The sequence below is a fragment of the Acomys minous genome (assembly GCF_964271855.1).
Source record: "Acomys minous genome assembly, chromosome: 3".
NCBI lineage: Eukaryota > Metazoa > Chordata > Mammalia > Rodentia > Muridae > Acomys > Acomys minous.
In genome coordinates this window covers 29,283,044-29,298,952 of record NC_140485.1, presented here as the reverse complement: position 1 = coordinate 29,298,952, position 15,909 = coordinate 29,283,044, and the positions used below count along the sequence as shown (strand labels likewise).

General features: G+C 43.3%; 1 protein-coding gene and 1 long non-coding RNA gene across 2 annotated transcripts in view; one reads left to right on the top strand and one right to left on the bottom strand.

Moving 5' to 3' along the window:
* CHP1 (calcineurin like EF-hand protein 1) overlaps positions 1-14,494 on the top strand; it is a 34,330-nt gene extending 19,836 nt beyond the window's left edge. The window contains exons 4-7 of the mRNA XM_084776401.1: positions 4,661-4,788; positions 9,363-9,424; positions 11,871-11,993; positions 12,589-14,494. Of these exons, the coding sequence (XP_084632527.1) occupies positions 4,661-4,788; positions 9,363-9,424; positions 11,871-11,993; positions 12,589-12,642 (367 nt within the window). The 3' untranslated portion in view covers positions 12,643-14,494. The remainder of the gene's footprint in view (positions 1-4,660; positions 4,789-9,362; positions 9,425-11,870; positions 11,994-12,588) is intronic.
* Positions 4,826-7,917, bottom strand: LOC311594578. The gene is made up of 2 exons (XR_014778135.1): positions 6,542-7,917; positions 4,826-6,456 (listed from the first exon to the last, which is right to left on the bottom strand). It is a non-coding gene; the product is annotated as an uncharacterized lncRNA (long non-coding RNA).
* Positions 14,495-15,909: the final 1,415 nt, after the last annotated feature.

Genomic DNA, 15,909 nt, shown 5'->3' with positions numbered 1-15,909 from the left:
CTACACAGAGAAACCCTGTCTTGAAGAAGAAGAAGGAGGAGGAGGAGGAGAAATTAACCTTTCTAAAATTTAACATTAATCACTTGCAGAACTGGATGGTAGAATGTGCTTATAATCTCAGCATTTGGGAGGCCGAGGCAGTAGGATTATTTCCAATTTGAAGATGGCCTGGGCTGCAAAGCAAGACCTTATCTCAAAAACAAAAGCAGGCAACAGTGGTGATGGTGATGATGACGATGGCAATGATGATGGTAAATGCTAGCATTACCAGATAAAATGCTTGGATAGGAAACTTTAAACTTCTGAATTGAGAGCAAAGGCATTTGTTGTTAAGATAATGGTGACTGTCTTTATTCCTGTCTCTGTCGCTGTGATAGACACCATGACCAAAAGCAACTTAGGGAGGAAAAGTTGATTACAGCTGGCAGTTCTAAATCACAGCCCGTCATCACTAAAGGAGCTAGGAACTCAAGGATGGAACCTGAAGACAGGAAACCTGGAGGAATGCTTCTTACTAGCTTGCTCAGCCTGCTTTCTAATTGTATCCAGGACCTTGGGCCCAGTGGTAGCACCACCCATAATTTGTTGGGCCCTCTCACATCAATCACTAATTTAAGAAAATACCGGAAGGCGCCTGGGGACAGGGTTGCACACCTTTAATGCAGCACTCAGGAGGCAGAGGCAGGTGGATCTCTGAGTTTGAGATCAGCGTGGTCTACAGAGTGAACTCTAAGACAGCTAGAGCTACACAGAGAAACCTTGGCTTGAAAAACCAAGAAAAACAAAAAACCAAAAGCATGCATTACAGGTCATTTGGGGTTTTTTCTTCCCAAATGACTTTCTAGCTTATGTCAAGCTGATAATAAAACTAGCCAGCAGACACATGGTCCACAATCATACCTGTAAGCAGCTCACACACTCATACACATAAAAGGTTTTGTTTTGTTTTGTTTTTTGTTGTTGTTGTTGTTTTAATTGAAAAGCAAACTTGGAGCTGGGCATGGTGGCACATGCCTTTAATCCCAGTACTCAGGAGGCAGAGGCAGGTGGATCACCATGAGTTCAAGGCCAGCCTGGTCTACAAAGTGAGTCCAGGACAGCTAGAGCTATGCAGAAAAACCCTGTCTCAAAAAACTTAAAACAAAAACAAAAACAAAAAACCCAAAACTTGGAGGCTAGAGAGATAGCTCAGCCAGTTAAGAGCACTGGCTGCTCTTCCAGAGGACCCAGGTTCAATTCCCAGCACCCACATGAAAGGTCACAACTGTCTGTAATTCCTGTTCCAGGGGACCTTACACTCTCACATGCACTATATGTGTATATATGCAGTCAAAATACCAATGTACATTTAAAAAATAAATTATTAGGAAGAAAAACAAAGGTAGGGCCAGTTAGATCAGAAAGTGTGGCGGGAATCTAGTCTGATGAAGACAACTCAATTCAGAGTCCTGTTGAACCTGAGCAATCTTCTAGTCTCCTTCACTTTTGCCTTTTTTTGCCTCCTGAACCTTCTGTCAGATGTGCTTTTAGAGCCTGCAGAGCATTCACCCTGCCCAGACAACTCTCACAGATGAGCTTTATACACAGACCCTTTGCAGTACAAAGTGAATTCACTACAGTCATTTTGTCAACTTCTTTTTCAGAGCTCCTTAGTCACTACCAATTACTTGGAGAAACAGCTTGTGGAAATCTTTCTCGTCCTCCTCCTCCCCCCTTCCTCCTCTTCCTCCTTTTCTTCCTCCTCAAATCATTATTTAGTTTTTGTATGTGAAATTTGAGGACAACTTGCAGCAGTCAGTTCTCCTCTGCACCAGCTGTGTTCTGGGGAACAAACTCAGTTCAGCGGGCTTGGCAATAGCCCTTTCTCACTGGGCTGTCTCACCAGCCCTGGAAGTCTGTTTTGAAAGTCTGTGTTTCCTGACTCTAGTTATTTCCCGCATGTTCTCCAGTCTGCACTAAGACTGAAGCAGTTTGCATGGCTGGGCTTGGCCTGCAGGCCTGGGCTTGTGGCAGCCTGTGCACATGGCTCCAAGGCTTTCTTTTTCCTCTGTCTTAAAGAAGGAGAGTTTTTCATTTGTTTTCTTCAGATTGAAATTTGATAGTATAACATCAAGTGTCCTCAGCATCATCCTCTGTTACACAGGCATTATGCTAATCACATTAATTTTTTGCCCTGGTATATGACTCAAGTCTTCCTGGGTATTGCTGGGTTCCTCAGAGCTGACATTTGGTGCAGATCCGATCATACTCCAGGAGGAGTGTAGCTGCATGAAAGGTCACCCTTTTGAGCTTGCTTTTCCTTGGTCTCTCCCATTAGTAGATCTCTGAACTGAATTATCTACCTAACAATTGAGAGATACTACCTGTCACATCTACACAAAGAGACAGAAGTTTTTTTGGTTTTTAACTCTTATTTTTTTAGACTTGGTCCCTTTGTAGTGCAAAATGAGATCAAATTCAGAATCCCTGATGTCTCCTAAGTATAGGGATTATGTAGATAAGACTGGGATATTGTTTTGTGATACTGTGGCTGGCCTGGGACTGTGTAGAATAGGATAGCCTTGAATTTATAGAGATCTACCTGCCTCTGTCCTCAAGTGCTAAGATGAAAGGCATGTGCCACTCTGCCCAGTGGTATTTTTAAGGTAACTCTGGGAAAAAGGCCACAGTACTGATATGATTGTTTTAAGTAAACAAGTCACATGGGTCACCCTTTAACTATTAAAAAATTTGTTCCATTTTAGAATTATTTCCTTTTAGTTGCTGTTTTATTTTTTATTACATTTTCAGTGTGTGCGCATGCATGCGTGTGTCATGAGCATGCCACCATGCACGCATGGATCAGAAAACAACTTGCAGGAGTCAGTCCTTTCTTTCCACCATGTGGGTTCTGGGGATTCAACTCAGTTATCAGGCTTGGCAGCAAATGCCTTTACTTGCTGAAGATTCCTAGCATCAGCTACCCTGACACTCTGCTCCTCCTGCCTCCGTCTCGAGTCCTGGGATTATAGGCATAAACAGCTGCACTTACTTCATGTGGGGATTACGCACAGAGTCTCACACGTGTTAAACAAATGCACTACCAACTGAGCTACATCCCTAGTCCTTTTTTGTTGCTGTTGTTACTGTTTTTTGGTTTTTATTTGTTGTTGTTGTTGTTGTTTTTGAGAGAAAATATTGCTTGTATCCTTAGCTGGCCTAGTACTCTGTTTGTTTGTTTATTTGTTTGTTTTCAAGACAGGATTTCTCTGTATCCTTGCCTATCCTGGGAGTTACTTGTAGACCAGGCTGGCCTTGAACTCAGAGATCTGCCTGTTTCTGCTTTCTGAGTCCTGGGATTAGAATTTAAAGTGTGCACCATCACTGCCCAGCTGGTCTAGTACTTTTATGTGGCCGAAACTGGACTTCTACTCAAAGCAATCCTGTTTCCGCCTCCTTGGTGCTGGTAGAACAGGTGCATTGCTGTGCCTTGCTGCAGTGCTTTTCTTTATTGCAGAAATGCTTAAGACTTTTTTTTTTTTTTAAAGCCGGGCAGTGGTGGGGTATACCTGTAATTTCAGCACTTGGGAGGCAGAGAGAGGAAGGAGGATTGTCAAGAGTTAAGGCCATCCTGGTATATCCAGTAAGTTTCAGGCCAACCAGAATCACATAGGTGAGATCCTTTCTCAACAAAACAGAAAGAAAAGTATAGAGCTGGAGCCAGAGAGACATCAGGTAAAAACAATGCTGCTCTTCTAGAGGACGCAGGTTTGATTCCCAGGACCCACATGGAAGCTTACAATTGACTGTAGCTCCTGTTCCAGGGAATCAAATGCCCTCTTCTGACCTCCAAAGCCAGCAGGCATGCAAGTGGTGCACAGACATAAGTGCAGGCAAAACACCCATACTATAAAATGAAAATAAAAATTAAAACCATAGGGCTGGATCTCTGCAGCTCAGTGGTAACATGCTTGCCTAGGCTAAGCATAGGTGCAGGCCTGTGCTTGACCCCCAGCACTGTGCAGAAGAGAGAGGAAAGCACAGCAGAGTTACTGGGCCTGGTGGCTTCTAGCACTCAAGAAGCGTTCAAAGCCAGGCTGGCTACAGAGTCAGAGCAACAAACAGGCAAGGTTTTCTAGAACGTTCTTCAAATGTAAAGTATCCCTTGGCATACCCCTTGTGGGTTGGAAGACTAACATGTCGATTGTCCCGAGTTCAAAGCAGAGAGAGTGGAAGTACTGGCTTTCGTGTGTGCTGCGGCCTACTTTAAATCCAGTTACTGGAAAGATATGTAAGTGAACTCAGTTGATAACCCTGACCACAGTCATGTGCTTCCCTTCTCTCAGCCCGGTTAATCATGTAATAACTGAGAATAATATACACCTCACACAGCTATGGTGAGGCTTTTTAGATAGAGACACTGTGTTAAGCTTTAACGTGTTGAGCATGCATATAGAAAAAAAGCTTGTTAAATGGACTTTCAGGTACTCAGGCTCAAAGTGCTGGCCATTTCTTGAGACCATAGGAAACAATCACCATGAGTCAGGATGGTTTAATGGCAGAGTGCTTACCTAGCTAGTGGAAGACCTTGAGTTTATCCCGAAACATTTCAAAAGACAACACATACAAGCAGAAGACCCCACCCTGACTAACGTGGTGTTCTATTATATTTCCTAATCAGAGAGGACCAGGTAAACTTCCGAGGATTCATGAGAACTTTGGCTCATTTCCGACCCATTGAGGACAATGAAAAGAGCAAAGATGTGAACGGACCTGAACCACTCAACAGCCGAAGCAACAAACTGCACTGTAAGGCGCGTCAGTTGTGTGGCTTCATGTCTTTCCTCCCCCCACCATCATTTACTCTTCCTTTCTTTCGTTCTTTTCTTTTTGTTTTTTTGGTTTTTTGGTTTTTTAGGGTTGTTTTTTTTTTTTTGGACAGCATTTCTCTGTGCAGCCTTGGCTATCTTGAAAGCCATTCTGTACCCAGAGATCTGCCTGCCTCTGCCCTCTCCCGTGCCAGGATCAAAGGCATGGCTGCCACCAGCTCATTTATTCTTTCACCACTTACAGAAGCAGAGTGTTAAGTGGGCAGATCATGGAGCTGAGTTGCGATTCCTGTTATACCATGTTTGCTTATGAAACTTTGGTCAAGCTAACTTGAGTTCTTTGGGGTGTAGCTTTCTCTGTGTTAAATGAAATATTAAGGGATTTGGGAGATTTGTTTGGTTGGTTTTTTGAGACAGGGTTTCTTGGTGTAACAAGCCCTGGCTGTCTATTCTGCTACTACTTTCTCTGCTTTCTAGGTGTTGAGAGTACTGGCATGGACCACACCTTATTTTTGAGGGGCTTGGGACAGAACCCAAGGTGTAATGCATGCTAAACAAGCACTCTTTCTTTCTTTCTTCCTTTCTTTCTTCCTTTCTTTCTTTCTTTCTCCTCCTCCTCCTTCTTTTTTGTTTTGTTTTGTTTTTTGAGACAGGGTTTCTCTGTGGGGGGTTGGCTGTCCTAGACTTGCTTTGTAGACCAGGCTGGCCTTGAACTCACAGTGATCTGCCTGCCTCTGCCTCCCGAGTGCTGGGATTAAAGGCGTGCGCCACCATGCCTGGCCAGCAAGCACTCTTTCTACTGAGTCAGATCTGCAGTCCCCACTAAGAGATTCTTCAAATGCTTCAAATAGTACCTTGTGTATACTGGGCATTAAGTAAGTGTTACCTGCTACTGTAGCTGGTTATCTTCTGAGTGCTAGACAGTGTAGGAGATACCAGAGTAACCAAGACCCCAGGCCCTGCCTGTGAGAGATAGTTTGGTGTTCTGTCTGTGCTAGAATGTGGTAGGTTGTGGGTTTGGCTGAAGTACCAGTAACAGACTGACAATTTTCTGTGCCTCTTGCCTCTTTAGATGCTAGATTCCCTCTGCCCTTGTTGGTTCATGGACTATTGCCCAATCCCTTACAACACTTTTCCAGGAAGTTGAAGTTGAATTTCTACTATTCTTTCAACACAGGTTGATACTGAAATTGGTTGAGCCCAACCCTGCCTTGAAAGGGTGTGTGGGGATTGCCAGAGGTTTGTGACACCACAGATTAAGTGAAGCCCATAATGGTTTAAAGATACCAGGGAATTTTTAAATATTAGAACAAAAAAAGGAGGACCTTAAAAAAAAAGTTGGAGTACATAATGCTGCGTTTGCAGTGCTTGACAGTGTCTCCTAAAGTCTCAGCCTGTGGCTGACGGCTTTGTCCATTATCTTGGGAAGGGTGTGAGGGGGGAGGAGTTTTGTTGGCATTTATAGTGCAGTTTGAGAATCACCAAAGTGAATCTTGCTATTTAGGCCAGAGAAGATTTTGAACAAAAGTACTAAAGTACTGTTAGGCTTGACCTCAACATTCTGGTGCTTAAAGAAGAACAGAACGTTCACCAGGAACAGCAGAACGTTCACCAGGAACAGCAGAACTTTCACTGGGAACAGCAGAACCTTCACTGGGAACAACAGAACATGTCACTGGGAACAGCAGAACGTTCACCGGGAACAGCAGAAAGTTCACCGGGAACAGCAGAACGTTCACTGGGAACAGCCGAGCACAGGCAACAGGGTTCCCTGAGTCCCCTCGTATTTATGTAAACTGTACCAGTGAGCCACATTTTCTTTTTTCAAGACCAAGCATTTGCTTCATGCAAAGCGTTTGGTCTCTGGGTTGTTAGTGTTTTTATTTTTATTTATTTTTATTTTTATTTTTATTTATTTTTGGCTTTTCGAGACAGAGTTTCTCTGTGTAGCCTTGGCTGTCCTAGACTCACTTTGTAGACCAGGCTGGTCTCGAACTCACAGAGATCCGGCTGCCTCTGCCTCCCAAGTGTTGGGATTAAAGGCGTGCGCCACCACTGCCCGGCTTAGTATTTTTATTTTTATTAAGATATTTTTATTTCTCTCCTTTTTGGTTTGGGAAGACAGGGTTCCTCTATATAACAGCCCTTGCTGTCCTGGAACTTTATATATCAGTGTGTCCTGGAACTCACAGAGATCCTCCTGTCTCTGAAATCAAAGGCATGTGTCCCCACACCCAACTTAAGTTATTTTTAATTATTGTTATAGACAGAGTTGTACATGGTAGTCAATCAAGTCTCAAACTTGGGAGACACGCTTAGCCCTTTGAGTGCCCCAACATCTAGCTTTGATTAGCATTTTAGCATATTTCTAGTATATATATGCCTGATTTGATACTATACTGTAAATATTTTTTGCCAGTCTTAAGACCAGGAGTTAATGAGTAATTGGAAAGTCAATTTTAGCATGGAATCATAGTACATGTGGTTAAACTTTTTTTTTTTAACTTGAAACTAAACATTCACTCTCTTGGTAGTCTTAATGATGTTGAGCTAGTAGTTGTTTTCTTTTAAGACAAGGTTTCACTATATAGCTCTGGCTGTCCTAGAATTCATTTTATAGACCAGGCTGGCTTTGAACTCACAGAAATTTGCTTACAGCTGGGCACGGTAGTATATGCTTGTAATGCCATCACTCCATAGGCAGAAGCAGGTGGATTATTGAGAGTTCAAGGCCGGCGTGATGTTCAAGTCAAGTCCAAGACAGCCAAGGCTACACAAAGAAACTCGGTCTCAAGAAAGAAAGAAAGAAAGAGTAAGAGAAAGAGGGAGGGAGGGAGAGAGAGCGCGAGAACTCGAGTGTGCAAGCTAGGCAGTAGTGGCCCATGCCTATAATCCCAGCACTCGGGAGGCAGAGGCAGGCAGATTGATGTGAGTTCTAGGCCAGCCTGGTCTACAGAGCGAGTTCCAGGACAGCCAGGGCTGTTATACAGAGAAATCCTGCCTTGAACAAAAAGAAAAGAAAGATAGGAAAAACAGAAACCTACTTACCTCTTCCTCCAGAGTCCTGGGGTTAAAGACACGGGCCACCACAGTGGGCTTGAGCTGTTTTCCTTAGATCTTATTTTTATTATACATTAAATAACAGGATGTGGTATTTTGTCAAAGAATAATCATAACCTTGAATAGATAAGGAGCACAAATGATAAACTGAGAACCCAGCAACAGATGCCATGTGAAACAAGCATAACCCATTTGTATTACATTCGGAATCACAGGTACCTGTCCAGCAAACGTTTTGAGAAAAAGATTTTTCTTTCCACAGTCATGTATTCTTTTGTGTATGGACCCCAGGGCTAGAAGGGATATTCTACAAGGACCTCTGTTCTTAAACATGGAAGTGCAGCTTTTCCTGAAGCAGTTTTGTCTGCATATGAACATCCCTCTTTCTTTTTTCTTTTTTAAGGCATGGTCTCACTATGTAGCCTTGGCTGGCCTGTAATTTGATATTTAGACAAGGCTGCTCTCTGCCTCCCAAATATTAGGATTAAAGGTGTGCACCACCATACCCTATTGAGCATCTCTTTAAAACAAACAAAACAAAACAATGCCAGCAGGGATAGAGACCCTGTCTTGAAAAACAAAGCTAGCCGGGCGTGGTGGCGCACGCCTTTAATCCCAGCACTCGGGAGGCAGAAGCAGGCGAATCGCTGTGAGTTCGAGGCCAATCTGGTCTACAAAGTGAGTCCAGGACAGCCAAGGCTACACAGAGAAACCCTGTCTCGAAAAAACAAAAAAAACAAAAAAAACAAAAAAAAAAAACCAAAGCTGTCTTTTTTCTGGGCTCAAGTGTATGCCTGCATCCCTGCTACTGGAGAGGCTGAAGCCGAGGATACTGGAGTTCAAAGCTATCTTTGGCAATATAACAGGAGGCCTATTTTGAGGGGGGAAGAGGTTTTAAAAATCATTAATCTAAAATTTCCTTCTATCCGCATTGCATAAATTCCCAGTGTGGAAGTTGCCTCTCCCCTGACCCCTCTGGCTTTGTGAAAGTTCTTTCAAATTTTTCCTTAAGTAGGGTAAAAGTGAAGATTATTGGATACGGAGTTTCAGATTGTGAATTGAAAATATCCTTTCTGGCACTGGTCAGACGGCTCAGCCCTTAAAAGCGCAGTTGTTCTTCCAGAGACCCTAGGTTCAATTCTCAGCACCCACATGATAGCTCACAACTGTCTTTAACAACAGATCCAGGGGATCTGACAGCCTCATACAGACATACACGCAGGCAAAACATATACAATATCTATAAAGTAAAAATAAATCATTAAAAAAATATCCTTCCAAGCCTGGCATGGAGGCACACGCCTTTAATTCCAGCACTCGGGAGGCAGAGGCAGGCGGATTGATTTGAGGTTGAGGGCAGCCTAGTCTACAAAGTGAGTCCAGGACAGCCAAGGCTACACAGAGAAACCCTGTCTCGAAAAACAAACAAGCAAAAAAATTTAAAAAGTAAAAGCACTACAAATTTCCCACTGACTTCTTGTGTTTTTATACCAGTTGCTTTTAGACTATATGATTTGGATAAAGATGACAAGATCTCCCGTGATGAGCTGCTACAGGTATGTGGGAAAGTTTTGGAACAGCATGTATTTTGGATCCTGACTGTTTATTTTTATGGGCAGCAGTTGTTCTTTCTTTTCAGTAAGCATTCATTTAATCCCTGCCTTGGAAAGAGTTGCAGATAAAAGGCAGAGGAAATACCTGGAAACAATTGCTGTAGGTCAGAGTCTTTACAGATGGGCGGTCTCCACCGAGGTGCTGAGTGACAAAGCGGAAATACACAGTGTGGCTGGGTCAGTTAGCTCAGTTGTTGGCAGATCAGCTTGTTAGCAGCAATTTATTTCAAGGACTCTGAAGTAAAGTAAACTCTGCTGTTTAGTCTCTCCTTAGACTTGGCATCAGAGTCCAGGGACAGCTGTGGCCACCATCTGCCCAGTTACCCACTCCCAGTTATTGGAAGCTCTGGTGAATGCCTCCCTGCTATGCCTAACATAACGCTTGATTTGCATTGCTCACCATCTCTCTCTCTTTCTTTAAGTTTAGGGCAGTAGGAAACTGTCCCTTTCCTTGAGTCTGGAAGACTCCAGGTAGCCAGCATATAGAAGACTTTCCATGGGGCAAGTTCTATGTTTCAAGATATATTTAACAGGAAAGGTGCTTTTTGCTCCTAAGTAAACTCATTCTGTATCTTGAAAAAACTTACAAGTTGAAGCCTACCCAGATCAGAGTAAAGACCAACTTAGTGTTCCTACATTTCAATGAGAAAACCCAAAAGGGGAAGCTAGTGTCCTTTTTCCCTTGCTTAAAAAAACAAACAATATTTACTATGTAGTCTTTGAGAATTTCGTACATGGATGCAATATTTTGGCCATATATGCCCTGCCGTTCCACTTTTTTTATCCCCTCCTATATATCCCTTTCCCAACATATGTCTTTTTGGAAAAAATACCCACTGAGTCTAGTTAGTGCTGCCTACGTTCACATGGGCGGTGGGCCATCCTTGGAACATGGGCAATCTACTAGTAGTGGCCAGACACCCAACCAAAAATGCCTCCATACCCTAGCAGACACCATGTGCCAGAAGCTCCTCAGCCAAAACGGGGGTGGGGGGGGTGGGGGGGTGGGGGGGAGTCTCGTGGGCCCCTCCACCATGCTGGATATTGACTTTGCCCTTTGCTTTTGAAGTGGGAATAGCTTTTTTCAGTGAGAAGCATGCTATCTTGCTCAAAGTTATACCTATGGCCTTTGAGGGCTGAAAAGACTTAAAGTAGCCATTCCAAGTTGCATATTTTCAGCCTGTGGTCCAGATCTGGCTACCAAAAAGATGGTTTTGAAATAGAGGGTTGGTTTATTTTCTATTATTATTATTTCTAAGACTTGTGTGATACGGGATGGGAAAGTTACTGTGGGACCAGGAATGGCTTTGCCACAGATGTGCTTCAGGACTGTTGACATATCCAGGTAACTAGTTTTAGCCTAGCAAGAAGAGAAGAGTTTTCCAGAGTAGGAGAAGAGAACAAGGTTTGCCTTTCTAGGCACTGTAATTTCTAAAGCATTTGATAAATATGTATAGTCTATTGTGTGTCGGTTATGCTTAAGCAGAGATGGTTGTTTTATTCACAGACCCACAGTATAAGAAAAATATGACTCAAACCCCCCAAAAAGGAAAAAAGACACATATATTTAAATTTTTTTAAAAATTCCAAACATAAGGTTAAGAGCACTGGCTGCTCTTCCAGAGGTCCTGAGTTCAATTCCCAGCAACCACATGGTGGCTCACAACCATCTATAATGTGATCTGATGCCCTCTTCTGGCCGGCAGATGTACATGCAGCCAGAGCACTGTATATGTAATAAATAAATAAATCTTTTTAAAAAATAAAAATAAAAACTAGACTCAATTTGTAATCCTCCCACATCAGCCTCCCAAATAGTCTTCAAGGAGACTGATGTGGGCTGTAGCGTGTAACTCAGGGCGTGGTGCCCCTTCTCGTGGACTACTGCTTTGTATTGGATTACAGAACAACCACCAAACTGACTTAGAGCGGTGAGGGGGCTGCCTGATGCAACAGGATGCACAGGCATAGGTTCCCTGGGCTTTGTTGTACCTACTTATCCAGCTTCTGTGTGGTGTAGTGCACAGCCCCAGCATTGTGTTATGGATTGTGGTTATGGAGAAGACACTTAAAGAGAGTGGCTTTGGCTGGGCGGTGTGGTGCACGCCTTTAATCCCAGCACTCGGGAGGCAGAGGCAGGCGGATTGCTGTGAGTTCGAGGCCAGCCTGGTCTACAAAGCGAGTCCAGGACAGCCAAGGCTACACAGAGAGACCCTGTCTCGAAAAACCAACCAAACAAACAAACAAAAGAGAGTGGTTTTGACAGGTTCTGCTCACTTCCTTTTTTAGAATGGCCTAGATAAGCTAAGGGTTTCAGTTCTCTAGCTGGTGAACCTGAGGGAATCAAAGGAAATGCGGACTGAGGTGGCTTTTTCTCTTGGTCTTGTAGGTGCTGCGCATGATGGTTGGTGTGAATATCTCTGATGAGCAGCTGGGCAGCATTGCAGACAGGACCATCCAGGAGGCTGATCAAGATGGGGATAGTGCCATATCTTTTACAGAATTTGTTAAGGTCTGCCTATCACCTTTTGTCTTTTTTCCTTTCAATTCACACTCCTGCCCCCTGTTTCGTTTTTTGAGACAAGGTTTCTCTGTAGCTTTGGCTATCCTGGACTTGAACTCACAGCCTCTGCCTCTCTGAGTGCTGGGTTTACAGGCATGCACCACCACACCCGGCTTTCAATTCTTTTTTATTGACACATATTAATTATATATATGGGTTTCATTATAACATTTTTATACATGTATATATTTTGATCATATTCACCCCGTTCCCCTCTCACTTGCTGATTCTCTTATTTTTCTCAATTAGTTTTGCTCTTGTGTTCATGTCTTTTGGAGGGGGTGAAGATAAGGGTGTAAATTGTGCGTACACACAGGAGCCTGGGGATCGTGTGAGTGGCTAGGCTACTGACGAAAGTGTCTCTCCCAGCCACTATAGCTCCCTGTGGATCCGCAGGGAGGGTTCTGCCCTTAGGAGGCTTCCCCTACCTTTTGATTTAAAGTTAAATCCAATTGCACAGGAGGAGGAGGACACCTATTGTTTAGAAAGGTGCTCAGAGTGGCCATAATCCTAATGAGACATTGTTTTTGTTTTTCAACCCCAGGTTTTGGAGAAGGTGGATGTAGAACAGAAAATGAGCATCCGATTTCTTCACTAAAGGACAGAGACCAAATTATTCTTGCTTTCTAGTATTTAAGAACTGGAACTCCTGTCCTCCAGCCTCATCCCCATCCTGTCGTCCCCTCCCCGAATACTACTGCTCTTGCATGACACCCTGAGGTCTCTCCTGCTCACACAACTTGCCTTTGGTGTATAAACAGGGCGTTACAGAATGGTACCCTCTGTCTATTTCTGTCCAGTGTCCACCCATCAGGTCTTTGTTTGTACTACATCTTCCCTTGTTTTGCTGCTGAGTGCCATGCGTCCATCCTGTCTGAGGAAATGAGACAGGAACTCATGTCAAGAAGCAGCCAGCAAAGCTCCCATTGGATGGGGACCATATCCATGCTGCCTTCTCCTCTTCATCATCTTCGCCATCATGTTCCTATGTTTGTGTCCTTTTGTCCTGTGTCCTTTACTCCTTCCTCCCTGTCACCAACCTTCTATCCATTCGGTCTTTCAGCCTCCCCCTTCTCACTGAGATCCCCTGCACTCTACTTGACTCCGGCTCTGCTGTGAAGCCTGCTTCTGATGTGGCGGGAGAGTTAGTGGTCTGGTGGTTTACATCTACGTTCTCCTGAAGTGTGTCTGGGACATTGCCTATCCAGGGGGTTTTCAGCAGCCAGTACTACTCTTGGAAGCATATGACCCTAGGCCCTCTGTATTGCTCTGTTATCTCAGGGCTTATGAGTAGAGATATTCTTGAAAGGTGGCCATGGTGAGGCTTGTAGAGCCATGTCTCCTAGGTGGCTTCCCCAGGTCTCTCTACCTCTCGCTTTTTATTTTCAACATATTTACATGGCTTCTTTTCTGAGGACAGTGTTGACATTCAGAAAATAGTCTTATGCTTGCCAGTTTGCATCTCTTTGGGACATTGTCATGTCACTACCAAAGTGGCTGTTCTGACAGTGTGGTAGGGGGCCTTCTTGTAGTTCTCTGAATGAGGCTAGGCGCCCTGGAAAGCTGCGCCCACGCTCTGCAGCATGGGCTATGCCTCAGTGTGCTGTACACTGGAAGATTCTTCCTATTTCCCAACAGACAGACTAGTGTTATGGAAGTGCCTGACTCATCTCAGTCCTAAGGAATTAGATTGTCTTCAGTGTCTTAAAATTTTGCACAAAATTCTGAAGGAATTTTATACTTGGCAATTTTTAATGCTGGAAGATGTCTAGTCAGTTCATAATCCCAGTCCAGGCATTGAATGTATTGTCTCATGAGCTTCCAAATCACATGACCTTCCTAGCTCCTGTGTAGACCACACAGATCCTCTAGAAGCATGGAACCTGGCACTAGTGGCACCAACTGAGGTAATATTATAGGTCTTTGAGTGACACAGCTCAGCTTCTCTGACAGTGTCAGCTTGGTTTAGATTTCACTGATTGAGGCTGCGTCTATCCTGGACTTGGCTGGCTTTCTCTGATGTTGCTTGCTTGCTTGCTTGCTTAGTTGCTTTGGAAGGCTGTCCAAGATGTGTAAGCAATTCCTTAGGAAGGAAATTGCTATTAAAAACCCAAACAGAAACACTGCAAAAGGGTAGAGAAGGTGAGGAGCAGGGGCGTGGCCAGGATGGATGGATGGAATCTACGTGAACTGGGAAATTCTTTCTGAAATATCTGTCAGACTTTCTGATCAAATGATGTAATATAAGGATAGTATAAAAGGGAAGAACTGTCTGATACTGATCTGTTTGAGAAGTACTTCAGAGGCTTCTTGATTTACATATTTAAAGTGTCTAAGATTATGCTCCCCTTGCTGTATAGCAAACTGTTTTAATCCACAGTTGTGCCTTATTGTCCCATTAAAACTGTATTCCTCAATCCATCAATAAATTAATTGTCATTGAAACAAGAGTTTGGTTGACTTTTATCTATGTTTTATAACAATTTTATGTAACTCAGATGTCCTAAGTTTGAAGTAATATAGTATGTCCTTTGCTCAGATTTATAACAATTTTATGTACGTCAGATGTCTAAGTTTGAAGTAATATAGTATGTCTTTTGCTCAGATTTATGCTTATGGTATCAATTACAGGTATACATCACTGCTGTGTAGGCCCATGACATAGAGATGTTCATCTATGGGCCCAGCCTGCCAAGAGGCACAATGTTTCATAGTAATTCGTGTGTGTGTGTGTGTGTGTGTGTGTGTGTGTGTGTGTGTGTGTGTGTGTGGTGTTGTTTTTTGAGATAGGATCTTATTTGCCTGACTGGCTTAGAATTGCCTTATAGATCAGGCTGTGCTGTGGTTACAAATATGTACCCCAAACATACAGCTAATTTAGTGTACATATGTGATGTAGGAAATTCAGGTAGGGCCTTAAGCTTGCTAGAAAATGCTATACAACTGAGTTGTATCCCCATGCCTCAGTTTTTGTTTTATTTGGTTCTTTTTTTTTTTTTTTTTTTTTTTTAAGACAGGGTCTCTCTGTGTAGCCTTGGCTGGGTGGCTTGATTTTGTTTGGTTCTTTTTTCTATTCCTTAAATCCAAGAAGCATTGCCTCCAAAGGAGGAGGTGCTATTAAAAAAACAAAAACAAAACAAACAAACAAACTAAACAGCAAGCTTGATGTGGCGTACCTCAGTCCAAGCACCCTGGACGTGAAGACATGAGGGTCAGGAGGCCAAGCTTACCTACATACTGACCTTGAGGCCAGCCTGGGCTTCATAACACCTTGTCTCAATAAAGAAAACAAAATGAGGCAAGAGAAGTAACACACAGCAGCTTCACAACTGATCCTTAACAGTTCCAGGGGATCTGGTGGCCTCTGATAGCAACAGATACACATGTGCGCATACATACATCCACCAGGCAAAATATTCATTATACGTACACATAAAATACAATGTTTAAGAAAGGAAACAAGGGGGCTGGAGAGATCTTCTTCCAAAGGTCCTGAGTTCAATTCCTAGCACCCACATGGTGGCTCATCTGTAATGAGATCTGGTGCTGTCTTCTGGTGTGTAGGCACACATCCTGGAAGAATACCGTATCCATAATAAATAAAGTTTAAAAAAAGAAAAGAAAAATGAAGCAAATCCAACACTATAGACATTCTAATATAAATGAAAAATATTAGGAGTTCACTACAGGTCTCACATACTTATGAAAAGGGGTTTAAAGCCCATTGTGGTGGAGCTAGTTGGTGATTCTAGCCCTTAGGAGGCTCAGGAGTTCCAGGTCATGCTCCACTACTCAAGTCAGGTCAGTATATGTTACAGGAGACCCTGTATTTAAAAAAAAAATAGGGTTGAAGGGATGGCTCAGC